The 15,646-nt window shown below is 44.3% G+C and overlaps 1 protein-coding gene across 3 annotated transcripts in view; it reads left to right on the forward strand.

The window, feature by feature from the left end:
* Positions 1-15,646, forward strand: part of Cacna1e (calcium voltage-gated channel subunit alpha1 E) — a 306,022-nt gene that overhangs the window by 217,215 nt on the left and 73,161 nt on the right. For all 3 annotated transcript variants that reach the window (XM_038349010.1, XM_038349011.1, XM_038349012.1), the window contains exons 8-17: positions 1,205-1,320; positions 5,560-5,613; positions 6,264-6,353; positions 7,635-7,844; positions 8,900-9,012; positions 11,002-11,114; positions 11,453-11,584; positions 12,015-12,087; positions 13,071-13,188; positions 15,154-15,221. In XM_038349010.1, coding sequence (XP_038204938.1) covers positions 1,205-1,320; positions 5,560-5,613; positions 6,264-6,353; positions 7,635-7,844; positions 8,900-9,012; positions 11,002-11,114; positions 11,453-11,584; positions 12,015-12,087; positions 13,071-13,188; positions 15,154-15,221 — 1,087 coding nt within the window. The remainder of the gene's footprint in view (positions 1-1,204; positions 1,321-5,559; positions 5,614-6,263; positions 6,354-7,634; positions 7,845-8,899; positions 9,013-11,001; positions 11,115-11,452; positions 11,585-12,014; positions 12,088-13,070; positions 13,189-15,153; positions 15,222-15,646) is intronic.

Consider the following 15,646-nt stretch of genomic DNA (forward strand, 5'->3'; position numbering starts at 1 on the left):
GTTCTAGGGGTCAAGCTATGGGGCCTCAAGCTGTGCACCAAGAACTTTACCAACTAAGCTCTCTCTCAAGCTCTAAGATTTAGCCTTTGTAAAAAAAAAATGCCATGGAGTAGCTTTGTTCCTCTCCCTGTCACCGGCTCTTCCTTACTCTTGACCTTCTCTTCAGCTTTTCCTCACTCTTGCCGCCCTCTGCCTCACTCACCTTCGGGGAGCCAGGTTCTGTCTCATTGTTTCTTCCTTTCTTATTTATTAAATAAGTTGTCCACTAAATAAAATGGACACCAGCCATCAGAAGCCCTTTAGTGTTATAAGTGTTACTGGCCTTCAGAGTCACTCCCTATTAACACCATGGCAGCATGGTTTGACTTTGCATCCTTGCAAGTTATTTTAATATTTAAGCCTTAGTTGCTGTAGATGGAGGCTGCTCATTCATTCCCTGCCACCCAGAACCGAAGCAACCACACAGAAACTATATTATTTGCAATACTGTTTGGCCAATAGCATAAGCATATTTTTTAGCTAGCTTTTATATCCTAAAGTAACCCATGTCCATTAATCTGTGTATTGCCACACGGCTATGGCTTACTGGGTAAAGTTCCATCCCCGGTGTCTGTCTCCAGAGGGGCTATATGGCTTCTTGCTCACTCCACCTACTCTCTCCTCCTCTATCTGCTTGGAACTCCTGCCTTGCCCTATTCTGATAAGCCACTGGCCAAAACAGCTTCATTCATTAACCAATAAAAGCAAAACATCAAAGGACCTCCCACACCAAATTGTCTCCTCTGTAGATGGGAACGTTAACAGTATTGTACTGGCACCTTGTGAGGATTAGATGAGCTGGTGGGCCTAAGGCTGGCATACACTCATTGGCAAATATACTTTAGTCACTTACCAAAAGCATGAAGGAGAGAAGTGCCTTTGAGAGGGTCAAGGATGCCATTGTGGCTAAAGACGTGAACCATTCTGAAGCAGATTGCCAAATACTTAAAGAAACCCACAGAGCAAGCAGGGCAAAGGATGGCCTCTGTCTGAGGTGGAATGCAGCTCCCTTCTGTAGAACACTAGAGGGAGATCATCTTGCAGCTTGGGTAAAGGGAAAGTAGAAATAGGGTAACTAGAAGCTATCAAATACTCACTCTTGCTTCCCTCTTTCTCTTCATCATGGTAGTGTGCAAACTCAGGGGGCTGTTCTTGTTGTCCACAGGGAATTTGCCAAAGAAAGAGAGAGAGTGGAGAACCGGAGAGCATTCATGAAGCTGCGGCGCCAGCAACAGATTGAGAGAGAGCTGAATGGCTACCGTGCCTGGATAGACAAAGCAGGTAAGCTTGGCATTAGGGGAGAGAAAATTGAATGGTTACCGGACAGAGCAGCTACGGCCTGGCATTAAGGCACTGGTGGGTAACTGCCCATGCATAGCTGACTAGCTCTGCCCAGTACCTCTTAGACTCCCATGCAGTGGGCAACCTAGACTAGAGCAGAGAGAACTGCTGAGAGCCCTGTGAGGGTTTCGGCTCCCCTTCTGTTTGGAGATCTTCTAGGGTCTGACCCTCTCTCTTTTTTCAACTAAATACCTTCCATAGGAAGTGTTATCAAGCCGAACTCAGTAAAGGAGAGCAAGTCGGTCTGGTGATATTGTATGCTTTGCCCCACCTTAGGACTGATAATCCGTGGATTCAGCAAATAAAGATTGAGTGCCTACTTAGTGCCAGAACTCAGAGTACAGAGTTGAGCCAAATAGCCTACCATGCCTCCAAAGCTCATGTCTCCTGGAACTCATTCTTCTGCAGCTGGGAAGCAAGCGATAAACAAAATAACTACCAACTCACAAGAAGGTGATGAGTGCAGTGGGGGAAGCAGATCAAGCAGAGTTGTGTTTGGGGGGGGGGGGTTATGCTCCAGTTTTCCACAAAAGGGTTCAGCATGAACTTGTCTGTGTAGAGACTTGGAGGAGATGAGCAATTGGCCTTGGGAAGAGCTGGGGGAGGAGACTCATAACTCCAAGTCCTCCTTAAGGGATAGGCCACTGCTGCTCTGCTGCAGAGGGGAAGAGAGCCGGGCAGGAGTGGCGAGAGACAGTGGGAAAGCAGTCACAGCAGTTCCGTGTGTAACCTGCTGGGCCACAGGACTTTTCCTAGTGAGCAGGGGTGCCGTGACTTGGAATCTTAAAGGGACGTTATGTTTGCGGCACTGGACTTAGACCACAGAGGACAGGGCCAGAAGCCTGGAAGAGATGAGGACCCCTGCAGCTGTCCAGGCAGGAGACAGGAGTGAGGACAGGTGTTTTGGCCACCTGGTACCTGAGCCATCTTCACTGCTCACTCATGGAAATAATTTGGGCCCACCTATAGGAATGGGTCTAGACCTACTATGCTGGCATTAATGCAGAGTCATTAGAGTCAAGGTGGCTCAGGTGCTTATGAGAGACATCAGTCACCTAGTATCTAACAATAAAGCGTTTGCTTTTGTTATTATTTTAAAGACTGGATTGCATCAGTGTTATATATCTTCATTTTCCTCCAGAGCAAAGAGTGATTTTTATTTAATAATTAAAGAAAAACTTGTACATGACAGTCAGCATCTTTTCTATTCCTAATAGAAAGCCAACAGTAAGTGTGAAGTCTCAATGGGACAATAAGAACCATAATTTGATGCTAATTCTAGGAGCCCCATTCTTCCATAGGAACCTGCAATGATGCAGTTACATTTAGTGTGACCACCAACATCCCAAAGCCCTCTTTAAGCTCAGGAGTTAATTTTTTATTGTCTATGAGGGCTGAGAAGGGATATATAGGATTAATACCCAGACCACATACTCCCTGATTTGGACATCCACATTTCCTGTTATCCCTGGAGGCAGGAGCTATGCTGTCAGTTGTGTGTCCATTTCATCCCCTTCTCCTCCAAGCCTATTGAGTAGGGGTGAGGGAAACATAAATCTCTCCTCCCTCTTCCCAGAATGGAAGTAAGTAAGTAAGTCCGCCTGACCATGGGAAGGCAAGCTGAACTGCCTCCAGGCCAGACAGCCAGCTTGACGTTTCCAACTGTCCTTGGCATCCTCAGCAGTGGAGCCATCTGACAAAGTGCTGAGTGAGCTGGCAGCAAACCCAGGAACGACTTTTCCCAGACCCGATCATGACCCCACCCAGGGTCGGGTGCCATGGAACGCTGCTCTTTTGCAGTGCGCTTTTCTAATCCTTGAAAAATTCCAGCGTTTCCCTTTCTCCCAGTATCCAGTTCTCTTTCCCCATCTAAGAAAAAAAAGACGCAATGAAAAGTCAAATTGTGCTTCCTGGCCCTTCCCTTTGCAAATGGAGCGAGAGTGAATCAGAGACATATGGGTTACATTTCCCTGGAAAGACTCAAGTTAGAAAGCGGACTTGGCAAAAGGCATTGGTGGGGGCAGGGTGGATTGAGCACATCCAGAGCCCTTGAAGTGTTTCTCAGAAGTCCTCAGCAGCCCTCCACATCTTCCATCTGCCCAGGGAGCTCTCAGATCTGCCCATTTCAAAGCCAGGCACTGTGCATAGCAAAAGTGACTTCTGGATAAGGTAATTAAGTTTGCTATGAGATAGTTTATCAAGAACTTGATTTTACAGTGGTACCCTACAAATGTGCTCTGAAGTGTCTCAAAAACCGTGTATATCTGCATGAAGGAGCACCTCACCTGTGACATTTTGTCTGCTAATGTGGAATTTCAGCAGAGGCTGTACTTGAAGACCTCAGATAAATATTCAGGATGTGTTGTAATGGCTATCCTGCATGGTAGTGCCCAAACCTCAAAATGGTCCCTGGGAAGCATATTCTATGCGCTCTCAATTTTATTTGCAGGTTAGAATTACACTAATAGCTTTACCCTTTTCTACCTGCCTACAAGTGCTTGTCTACTTGTTATAAGTGCTTCAATTAAAGCATTGCTTAGTAAGGTCTGCTGCAAACTTTTGTCCAACAGCTTGGTTCTTTGGAAATGGTTGTCAAAGTGTCTATGGGCTCTAGTAGGGTTGAGCTCAAAACTTAACCCTATCACTTTTAGAGGGACACCTTGGAAATCATCAGACACAGGACAGAGAGGCTGTTTTATTTGTACCTTTGAAGAGGTTTCTGGTGAGGTTTACTCATAAGTCTTAGTAGAAATAATACTTATCAGTTGGTGACAGCTCACTGAAGTACAGGACTGCTTCTGAAGAGAGGGAGCCTGGGAGAAGCAGTTCTAGGAACCATGTGGTATCTTTTCACATACTGACAAAGGCATCAGTGGGTCCTTAATTCGCTGGTGCCCGCTGTGCATTCAAGAATTGGTTCTGACACTAAACATCACCTGAAAGTAGCACATACCCTACAGGTTAAAGCCTTAGTCCTATTAGGCTATCCAACTATAGAAACCAGAAAGTGGGATCCCAGATGGGCCCTGAGTCTGCCTGTCCAAATATACATTTGGAAATTCTTACAATCCCTTCCTCTTATCAATTCAGTGATTGTTTTTTGTTTTTAAAGAATAACTTCTGGACATCAAGAAAAAGCTCCTTACTGCTTGCTATAAAGGAAGAAGCACATAAACAGTATAGGCTGTGGATGCACAGGATAATGGATAGGATGAGGCTCAGCAGCCTGTAAGCACACAGAAGTGTTCACTGACCCAGAAGCTCTCCATTGTCTGGGAAGTTTGTAGAGATTTCCTTACATGGGTGTGTGGGGTTAAATTGTTGGTCATTGATAATAGCACTGTGACTCCAGGCTCTCTTCTCTTCCTCAAAGGTAGAAACTGAGTATAAGAATTTGACCTATCTGATCATGTCATTGAGGTTCTCCCCCATCACCAGCTCCTATCCCTAAATTATCCAGGTTATCCAGGGCCCTTTCCTGCTCTGACTCATCTCATTAGCATACAAAAAACAGCTCTGTGCCAGGAACCAGAGATAAAAATGTGTGTGTGTGTACCTATAATTTTTTATTATACCACAGGGGCTGATTCAGAGTGCCCCACACTTCCTTAGCTCAAGCACTGCTCAACCAAGAGGGCAGAGTTGGTGGGGACACAAAGAAGCACACCTTAAACCCTGCCTTTGCTCCAGGGACCCTTGGGCTCTTCCTTGGCCCTGCCTTAGAGTAATGAACATGTAAAAGTCAAAACATGGCCTCACTTCCTACATGGGGAGACAGATGGTGTGGCCTGGAAGAGAGGAAGAAGGAAGTACTTTCTGAGGGGTTAGCAAAGAAAGAAATCAGGGTAGAAAAAGCCAGAAATAGAACGTTTTCCCTCACAAACTTAGGGGGTTTTAACAATCCCTCTCCCTCCTCCCCCACTGGGCATCTGTTGCAGTGGCATGCATTTTCACAGCGTCCCCTCATGAGCCCCTTACCACACAGCCTCTTCCTTGTTCTCAGCAGCCTGTCTGCCTGGTGAGGCCCCATTTCTCTCCATGCTGGTGCCCACAATGAGCTCTGAACTGTTTTTATTCTCTCCATGTTGCCTTAAGTCAGAACTGTCCCTGAGGGGTTTTCATTTTGTACAATAATTTGGCATTTACAGATAATTTACTAAACTATTTGTTCCCATACAGAGGAAGTCATGCTTGCTGAAGAAAATAAAAACGCCGGAACATCAGCCTTGGAAGGTAAGGAGGCGCGCTGAGCTGCGCTTCGTTGGCGCTAGCCCTCTTAGGCGGTGGCAATCTCTCTCCATCAAAGAGGAGAAAGAAAGAAGAGGGGGGCCGCACTGGGATTTGAAACACAAGTCTCTCTGTAATAAAAATCCCTCATGCTTTAAAACAATGAGAATTGAGTCACAGATTTAAATGCCTTTTAAAGTGATGGAAATGAAGCCCAAGTGTTGCATTGTTCCAGGGCATGTGATTGATAGAGTTCAATGAAAAGACCATTATACAACTCATGGTCTATGAAGGGATCTGCTTTTAAAATGTATGGGGATCATCTTGGGTCCAGTTTCAGTACCGGGAAGTGCCATTGCTTATGAAGAGCCAGAACAAGTAGATACGGAGTATCTGTTTACCTACTGCGTTTAGATTTAGATAAACTCCAACCAGGATTCAAAACCTATGAGCATCCGCAGGTGCTGGCAAGCACAGCATTGCCCGCCATTCTGTAGACTTCAGACTCCTCTCACCCTGGTTCCAGTATTAAAGGCCAACACCTGTGTCACAGGGCCCTTGCACAAGGCCTCTCAGCCCACAGCCCTCAAAGTTTTGTCCAGGATGATCTGGGTGTACTTATGGCCTCTCACTGGCCTTCCCCTTCCCTGGCGTAGTGCTTCGAAGGGCAACCATCAAAAGGAGCCGGACGGAGGCCATGACCCGAGACTCCAGCGATGAGCACTGCGTTGATATCTCTTCTGTGGGTGAGTGATCCAGTTAGATCTTCTTTTACTTCTCTGGAGCTCCCATGAAAATGAAGATCCTGTCTTTTGAGAAGAACCCACAAGGAGCAAAAAGAACCCAAAGGATCCCGAATGTAGGGATGTAATTAAGGGAAGGCATGGGAATCTAACCTAGATGCCAATGGTTTGCAGAAAAGACGAAAGGAACAGGGGATGCTGTGTACATGAAACTCGGGGCTTAGGGTTCTTCAAGTGTGACAGGTGGATCTCATTTGCAGATGTATCCTTTCTCTCCTGGGTGTGACAGTGAGAACCCACGTTGGGATACAGGTTGAGTATCCCTAATCTAAAAACCCCAAATCGGAGCTGCACCAAAATTAAGACAATTTTTTTAACAATGCTGTGGCACCACAAGTGGAAAATTCCACACTGTGAAACTGGTTTCTCCCACAAAATTATTTAAAATATTGTATAAAGCTATCTTCAGCCTATGCATATAAGAGATATCTGAAGCATAAATGGATTTTATCTGTAGACATGGATTCCTCCTCCAAAATACTTTATCATATACAGCCAAGGGTGTGATCATGAAAATAATCTGAAATCTGGACTGTGTCTCGTCCATCTATTTTGGATAAGGGATACTCAACCCATATTTTTCAAGGATCCTCAGGACCTATTTCTTCTAGTGACCCACCCGGGAGAACTTGAAGCCATTTGCTTAACAGAGTAGTACCATTCTACTTCCATCTTGTGAAACTTAAACTAATTCCTTTTAACAATCCACTGATATGACTACAGTTCAATCCTAGGTTCTCTTACAGATTCTGGCTCTTGACAGGTTTCTTCCTCCCCAGAAAAAGGGCAGGATCTCTCACTCCATCCTAAAAAGCAGAAGAGACTTACAAAGCCCATGCTGCTTTATGTTGCCCGTGACAGAAATATCACAAATGCAGCAGGAGGATTCCGGTGTCTGAAGCATATTTAAAGGGAAAGGGAAGAGAGAAGCCCAGTCTCTTACAGATACATTCCCGATCCTGTTAGCATTCGAGATGCTGGGTGTCTGCCTGGTGTCCTGCTTGGGAATCTTTCAGTTTCCTAGGACTTGAGAGTGCCTGGAGAGGAAAAGCAGGGTCTCTCCCTGTGGAGATTACTTAGCCCATAACATAGGGGTTGCCCAGGTCTTCAATGTGCCGGTCACCTTGTCCTGGTACTCAAGCTGTCCAACTTTCCCTGTGGATGCCGTGGAAGGTAGGCCTGGGATATTTTGGAGTCTCATTCCTCTTCATTTCCCTTCCTTAGGCACACCTCTTGCCAGAGCCAGTATCAAGAGCACAAAGGTAGATGGAGCCTCCTATTTCCGGCACAAGGAACGGCTTCTGCGTATCTCTATCCGGCACATGGTCAAATCCCAAGTGTTTTACTGGATCGTCTTGAGTGTTGTGGCTCTCAATACTGCCTGTGTGGCTATTGTCCATCACAGCCAACCCCAGTGGCTCACTCACCTCCTCTGTAAGTGGATAGCGATTGCCATCCCTTCAAGTGGGCGCCTTGGTTTTATGTAAAAATGACTAAAAGGACCTAAGGGCATGCTAACTGTATACATTGAAGGAAGCCGAAGCTGCTGCAAGAGGGGAATGGATTATCAAGCAACTGCTCTCCCCTTTATTATCTGCTGGGGTGAATACTGCTGATGAGTTAACACATGAGTGTTGTATAAACCAAGCTTTGTGTTTTTTTTTTTCTCCTGTACCACTCAATCCCAAGGTTCTTTTAAAATAACGACTCAGAAGCTTGATATTAATTACAAACTATTTGGCTTATTTACTCAGGTTTATTATTAACTAGCTCTTACAATGGGATTAGCCCATTTCTATTAGTTTATATTTTACCATGAGGCCCATGGCTTGTTACCTCACATCTGTCTTCCCAGACGGCTGCTGACATCTCTGACTCCACCTTTCTACTCCCTGTATTTCTCCTTGGGTTTCTCACCTGGCTCTATTCTGTCTGACTAGTGGCCAAATTGGCTTCTTTATTAACCAATAGTCATAAAACATATTCACAGTATACAGAAAGGCATCTCACAGTAGTGTTGTACCTTGGGTCCTAGAGGTTTCTTATGGGGATTCAGTAGTGTAAAGAATTTGAATCACTGAGAGCTGGGGAGAAAGTTCTGAGAACAATTGACACATCAAATGGATCAACAAAAGAAACATATATGTCTGGACATGATTGCCTCTGGGTGTCAGTGATGGCCGGGAGACTGTGAGGTATAGATGAGGGTACCTAGCCTCTTCAGTCAGGCCGCAGCACAGACCTTTCTTCTCTGAGGGACCCCTCTACTGGAAGGCCAATGATAACCTTCCTCCAATGCTAAACAGCAACCATTGGTTGGGCCAGGGGCTCTCATCCCAGAGCAGAATGCTCAGAAAATAGGCTTTGCCCGATGCTAGCTTCTTACATACTGAGATCTGAGGTTCCTCTACAAGGGGTGTGTGTCAGGTAACAGGCAGAAGAGCTCACACCATCTCTGGAACAAATGATTCTGTTTTTACTATTTTCAGACTATGCAGAATTTTTGTTTCTGGGACTTTTTCTGTTGGAGATGTCCCTGAAGATGTATGGCATGGGGCCACGCCTTTATTTTCATTCCTCATTCAACTGCTTCGATTTTGGGGTAAGTCCTCGGAAGCCTGCATGTCTTCATGTTGATAGGCCACGGTTTTAGATAAGCAGCTCGGTCTGTCACTCGGCATGAGCCATTGAAGTCAAAATCGGAAAAGGAGCATGTGTATGCTGAGATAAAGGGAGTTCAGGAGTGAATGGATCCGTGCCGGCCAAGGATTTGTTTGGTTTTTTTAAAACCCTCTTTGAGTTTTAATGTTTTTATTGATGTGTAGCACATATACTCAAGAGTGTACATTTAACTATGTAGCTCAATGAGATTTTACAAAGCTACACATAGCCAGAATTTTGAACCACTTATTATCTTGGGTGAAGTCTGGGAGAGCAGGACAAAGAACTTAATTCTAGAGGTGGCATTAGAAGAAAGAGGTTATACATTTGTTTATTTTCTACTTCAGTCAAAACTGAACATAAATGTCTAGGTATGCCCTCATGTGAACTCACACACCCTTGTATTAGCATGACTCCTTGCAGAACATTCTGTCTAGCTGCTTGCCTTCTATATAACATTTAGGTGTGTGTCTTGTTAGTAGTGTTCAAGGTACATTCATGCACATTTATTTCCTGAACTGCTTATAGGAGTCCTGTACAAGGTATGAGGCGTTAGGGGTTAGCCTGCCCCTAACACCGCAATGCTTGGTTCACATACCTGATTTACATTGGAACAGAGAAGCAGGACCTTAGGTTTCTGAGCCGCCTCTCTTTCTGCCAAACCCATTCCCTTTTTTGCCAAAGCTCCAGTCAGGTGATAATGGTTCTGAGCACTTGCCAGTCTAGATTTTCACCAAGAACATAAAGTTCTGAGTACAGGCAATTTCCAGGCATGATAGCTGGTAAGAGACTATTTTAACCTTGCTTTTCTTATAGACACACTCTTTTTGAAGATGTATTTTCATTATTTCCCCCAGGACAATGTCTACAACATAGTCAACATTCCATGGTGTCTAATCACAAAGTAACTCAAAGCTAGCCATAGTGGCACGCCCCAATACTCAGGATGCTGAAGTCAAAGACTCACAAGTGTGAAGCCAACCTGAGATATATAGGAAATTACAAGGTGACCTGGGCTATATAGTAAACCCCTGTTTTACAAAGCAAAAGTTGGGAAGGTGAAGGATGGCGTAGCAGTTAAGGGTGTTTACTGTCCTAACAAGGACCTCCAGTTAGGTGTGTACCACATGTCAGACAATTCACAAACACCTAGAGCTCCAGCTCCAGGGGAGCCTATGATTCTAGCCTCTGGGTCACCTGCACTCACATGCACAGCTATACCTATACATAACTTAATAAAAGTAATTTCAGAAAAGCAGAAGTTGAAGCTGTGGTGTTGATAGACCACTAGCCTAGCACATGCAAAGAAGGCCCTGGATTCTACTCCAGTTCCCACAAGCAACAACAATCTTGAAATGGTAATTGCAATTATGACTTTCTATAGCAATCAGACCCTATGTCAGCACAGATACTATTACATTGGGGATTTACATTGAAAGGTATTTAACACAACAGCACAGAAATGTTCTCGGCTGAGTTGCAGTCTAGAATGATGAGAGAATGTGGACCCTTTCTGGTATTTTGATAGGAAAACAACCTTGACTAACTCAAACTGGTTCCTATGATGTGAGTACCTTTTCTTTGCCTGTGTTTATAAGGTGATGTGAAGCAGGAACATCCATTACTATCAAATTTGTGCAAAAGCGGTGACTATGTATTGTAATTTCATGAAGGTCAAGTCAGTAAACCAATGCCCAATGAGCCGGTTTAAAGTTAAGAAGGAGAGGGACAACAGTGGGGTGTGGGTGCCACAGTATGGTTTTCTTTGGTAGTTTCTCAAGTATATAGTTTGATTAGAGTTAGGACTGTCTGGGGAGAGAGAGTCTCAATTTCTCCAGAGCCCAGTGAGAGTTGATAGTAATGGACTAAGTACCAAGATGCTTCTGTCTTTTTACTCTGTCTTCTCACTGTGGCTGTGTTTATCTGTTAGGTCACAGTGGGCAGCATCTTTGAGGTGGTCTGGGCAATATTCAGACCTGGTACATCTTTTGGAATCAGTGTCTTACGAGCTCTCCGACTCCTAAGGATATTTAAAATAACCAAGTAAGTGATGACATCTGGACTCATCCCACCACCTTTGAGAAGGGAACTCTTACTCACTTCTCTTCCTTGCTTCCCCCTTCCTGCTCCATCTCGTACATCCTTCCCCTTCCTGCTCCATCTCGTACATCCTTCAGATCTCCCTTCTCTAAAGACCAAACTAGAAAACTGTCAGTGACAAGACATTGAATGACATTTCCTAAGGGAGGATCACACTGCTACCACCTCATCTTCCTGATACTTGAAGGCAGTTTATCTCAGACTTGTAGGCTGATGGCAAGCTAGCCTTGGGGGTGACTTGGTACTGTGTCAATAGCTGTAACCTTGTCTGGATTCCCCAGGTATTGGGCATCCCTCAGGAATCTGGTTGTCTCCTTGATGAGCTCCATGAAGTCTATTATCAGCTTGCTCTTCCTGCTCTTCCTCTTCATCGTTGTCTTCGCTCTCCTAGGAATGCAGCTCTTTGGAGGCAGGTAAGGGCCAGGGGGGCTTTCCATCCAAAGGAAGCTCTGAGTAATCTTAGGCCTGTAAGTACCAAGGTGATTGATTTGGTGTGTCAGCGTCTTATTTGCTCGTGGTCTGAATAGTCTGTGGATGCATCTGAGAAGCAAATGTCTCTGCTGTTATTACCTATAGGACCTAACCTTTAGAAGCTCTCCATGAAATGATCAGGATGGAGCCTCATAACTGCCAACCAGCCCAAACTCTGTCTTATGACTTGTATCTTTGAAACCTCATCATTTTTTTCAGAAATGGGGTTACCATCTTCATAGAGCACATGGGATGGAGAGCCGTGGGTGGGGGAGATAAGGAGAGAAGAGAAAAGAAGTGATGAAAACTTGAATCTTGGGACTGGGGAACTTGGTAAATGATGTCTTTATTCTCCCTGGATTTCCTTTTCAGGTTTAACTTTAATGATGGGACTCCTTCAGCTAATTTTGACACCTTCCCTGCAGCTATCATGACAGTGTTCCAGGTATGAGGACAACTGACAGCTCAGAAGAGCAATGTGGGGACCCATAGGCCACGCAGTAATGAAGGCAGCATCTTGAGTGTCAGGGCTCCTGTTTGAGAAATCGTCACAATAATCCCTTAAGCTCCTATGTCTCTGTTACCACCAGCAAACGTGTCCTATGAGAATCACTAGCTGTTCTTCTTCCCGCACCTGTGAATCTGCAAGACCTCAGATTTGAGACATTTAGGCATCACATCTGTGATTAGTATAAAATCTGGACTGTTTTCTGACCTGTATTCAGTTTATTGAAGTAACAGGATATCTTTCCCCTGCCATCTCAAAACAGTAGGGACAATTAAGAGAGAAAAAAGTCATAAGGAAAACTCAACATCAGTAATATTTTAGACTCTTAGAGCTGAAGAAAAATACTGCTTAGGCAGTCTCTGAGGCTGAAGCAGAACCCAGCTTCCCACCTAGAACCACTAAGGCATTTCCAACAGTGCTGCTGTCTTGGGAACAATGTGTTGTTAGTCATGGGAACAGTCGGGTAGTTATCAAACCACTAGGTCCATGTAATTCCCACAGACTGGCCAACCTGAGCATGGGAAGGACTCTGAAACATGATGAGCAGGAGTATTTCTCCTTCTTCTTCTCTTTTTATGCTGAATGTCTGTAATTCTCTTCCTTATAAAAATATGATTATTTGCTGAGTGGTGGTGGCATATGCCTTTAATCCCAGCACTCAGGAGGCAGAGGCATATGGTTCTCTGTGAATTCGAGGCTAGTGTGGTCTATAAGAACTAGTTTTAGGACAAGCTCAAAGCTATAGTGAAACCCTGTCTCAAAACACCCCCCTCAAAAAATAGTATTTATAGAAATGGCTTTTTTTCCTACCTTAGCAGGAAGTCAAGTGAGGGGATAGATGGAAAAGATCCATCCCTTGTATCTTGCCCTTCTTTTCTGCCAAGCCAGAGTCTTGACCCTGCTTATTGTTTGTTCCACAGATCCTGACGGGGGAAGACTGGAATGAGGTGATGTACAATGGCATCCGCTCCCAGGGTGGGGTCAGCTCGGGCATGTGGTCTGCCATCTACTTCATTGTGCTCACCTTGTTTGGAAACTGTATCCTCCTATGGTGTTCTTCTGTGGTGTTCCCTGTACCAGCCTTCGAGGAGCTGATGGGGTGGTGGTGGGAGACCTTGGGTAGGCAAGGTGAGAGGTCATAAGCAATGCTTGCTCATACGAAAGGAAGCAATATTTCCATCTTCAGGAATTTGTATGCTAATTCTGGGAAGAATACAAGCATTAAAAAGATGTAATTGCCTAAATCTACAATATGCAAATAATACCATGTAATGCTGATATGCTGAATGGTTGGAAATACTATGAGTTCTGTAAAATATGTGAGGCCTGAGATCATTGTATACTAAAATAGTAGGCAGATCATAATACTAGTGAATTAGTTACATATTTATAAACAGCAGAGCCTACCATGTCATACAATTTCAAAATGAATATAAGTACCAAAATAAGCACTAATACCATTAAGTATTAGTAGTTATTATATTGATGTTATATGGTAAACCATTTTTGCTATGTAAGTAAGTGGTGGTTTATCTATTCCTTACCTCATAAGACAAAATACTAGATCACATCAAGTCAATATAAACCTAAAAAGGAAGACTAACCATGAAATTCTCTATCTTCAAATCTTATACCTCATGCTCTATTTATTGCTGAGGGAAAAATAAATACCCCAGCAAAAAGCAACTTAGATGGGGGGGGGGATACTTTAGCCCACAGCTCATCATCGTGTGGCAGCAAGCACACTCACCTGAGACTCAGCTGCTAGTCAGCATACGTAGTCAAGTGCAGAGAGGGACGAGTACCGCCGCTTCTGCTCCTCTGCCATGATGACCTGAGACCTGGCACTGGTAGCTAAAATAAACCCCACTTTGGTTGGGGTGTTGGATCACAGCAATGGGAACAAGACTGGTGGAAAAAGTCTAGAGCAGGAAGATTGAGGTTTGAGTCCCCGGGACACTCTTTGTTAACCAGATGTGTGGTCTTCAGAAAAGTCCCTTTTCTCTCAGAGATTTTGTTTCTACATTTCAAAGGAAGATAACGATATCTCTTTTACTAATTGTAGGCACTGAATGAAATAATTATTAAATGTATCTTATAAAGTGTGAATATTTGTATGACTATGAGGTCCCTGGGAGAGTGAAGCTCACCTTGAATTGGATTATAGAGCTCAGTGGGGACATTCTGAGGCAGCTGCATTTTTACCTATAGCCTCACAAAAAAGAAGGGATTTTTGTCCTGAGGACGTCTACTGGTTGGAACAGACTATAAACTAGACGTGAGGAATGCATAAGAAGAAGCTACCTGATAAGTCACAGGACCGGAAGGCCAGTTTGTCTCAATGGCAGCCTCTTGATTTTCCTGTTACTCTAAGTAGCCAGATCCATCCTTTTATGGTTTATTAAATTGGTTTCATGTTCCACAACATATGGGTCTCAAACACAGAAAATTTGGACCTTAGGAGTTAGCATATGTAATGGAAGTGGACTTCAGAATGAATTGTGTCCATGCTGTGACATTTGTCACATGAATCCTGGAAGCTCTCTGGGAGCCCAAGAAGAAGAAAGCGAGAAGTAAGTCAGCACCACTTTATAGAAAGCTGCTGGTCTCCTTTTCTTTGGTTTTGGTCTAAGTGAGATTCCAGCCTTCCAGGAGGGAGAGTCGAGATGAGTACTAACACTCAGCTCCTGCACATCGTGCAGTGATCCTTTTATTATTTCCTACTGCTAGTCATTAGGACCACAGCTATCTGAGGGTTCCCTCACTATATTCGCCCTTCCAGATGGTTGATTCAGGGTTTTGTTCTATGGAAAGAGGCGATATGTGGAAAGAGGGACTACATAATTCCCTGTAGAAGGAAGTTTCTGTCCCGCCTAGTCCCCGCTACTGTTATTTTAAGCCACTGCTTCCAGTGTTCAGGCAGAACAGTTCTGGAGAGCCCCTCTCAGACTTGCTAAAGCTTTTTACTTTGCTTGCCTGCCCACCCTTAACCCATACCCACAGACACACTGCTGAACGTATTCTTGGCCATTGCTGTGGACAATCTGGCCAATGCCCAGGAATTAACGAAGGTAAGCACTATTTTCAAGAGAGTAATCTTCTTGAACTTCAACCGTCTTTTAGATGATTGGAGAGTCATACACTCATGTGGGAAGCCTGGTTTGCTTTCACTGAGTTTACTGAGCTTTGGTTCAGCATGGGTCTCTTGTGGCATATAGAAAATATCAGCATATCTCTGTGAGCCCTCACATGGGTCATTCTCAGAATTACAGAATGCAAAACCAAGGAAAATAGTAGATTTTAAGCTCTGCCTCTGTTACTACAACCTGTGTCAGTGTGACCTCAACTATGTGACCAAACCCTCAAGGACTTGGATGTGAGAGTGTTCAGGAGCATCGCAGCCCCTGCACTAAGGCTACCAGGGTAATCCATTGGCCATGGACATTCTAAGAACGTTTCTATGAAATCAGATACTTTCAGTCTCAAAGAGGTATCC

This window comes from Arvicola amphibius, chromosome 12 (assembly GCF_903992535.2).
Source record: "Arvicola amphibius chromosome 12, mArvAmp1.2, whole genome shotgun sequence".
In the NCBI taxonomy this organism is placed as follows: domain Eukaryota; kingdom Metazoa; phylum Chordata; class Mammalia; order Rodentia; family Cricetidae; genus Arvicola; species Arvicola amphibius.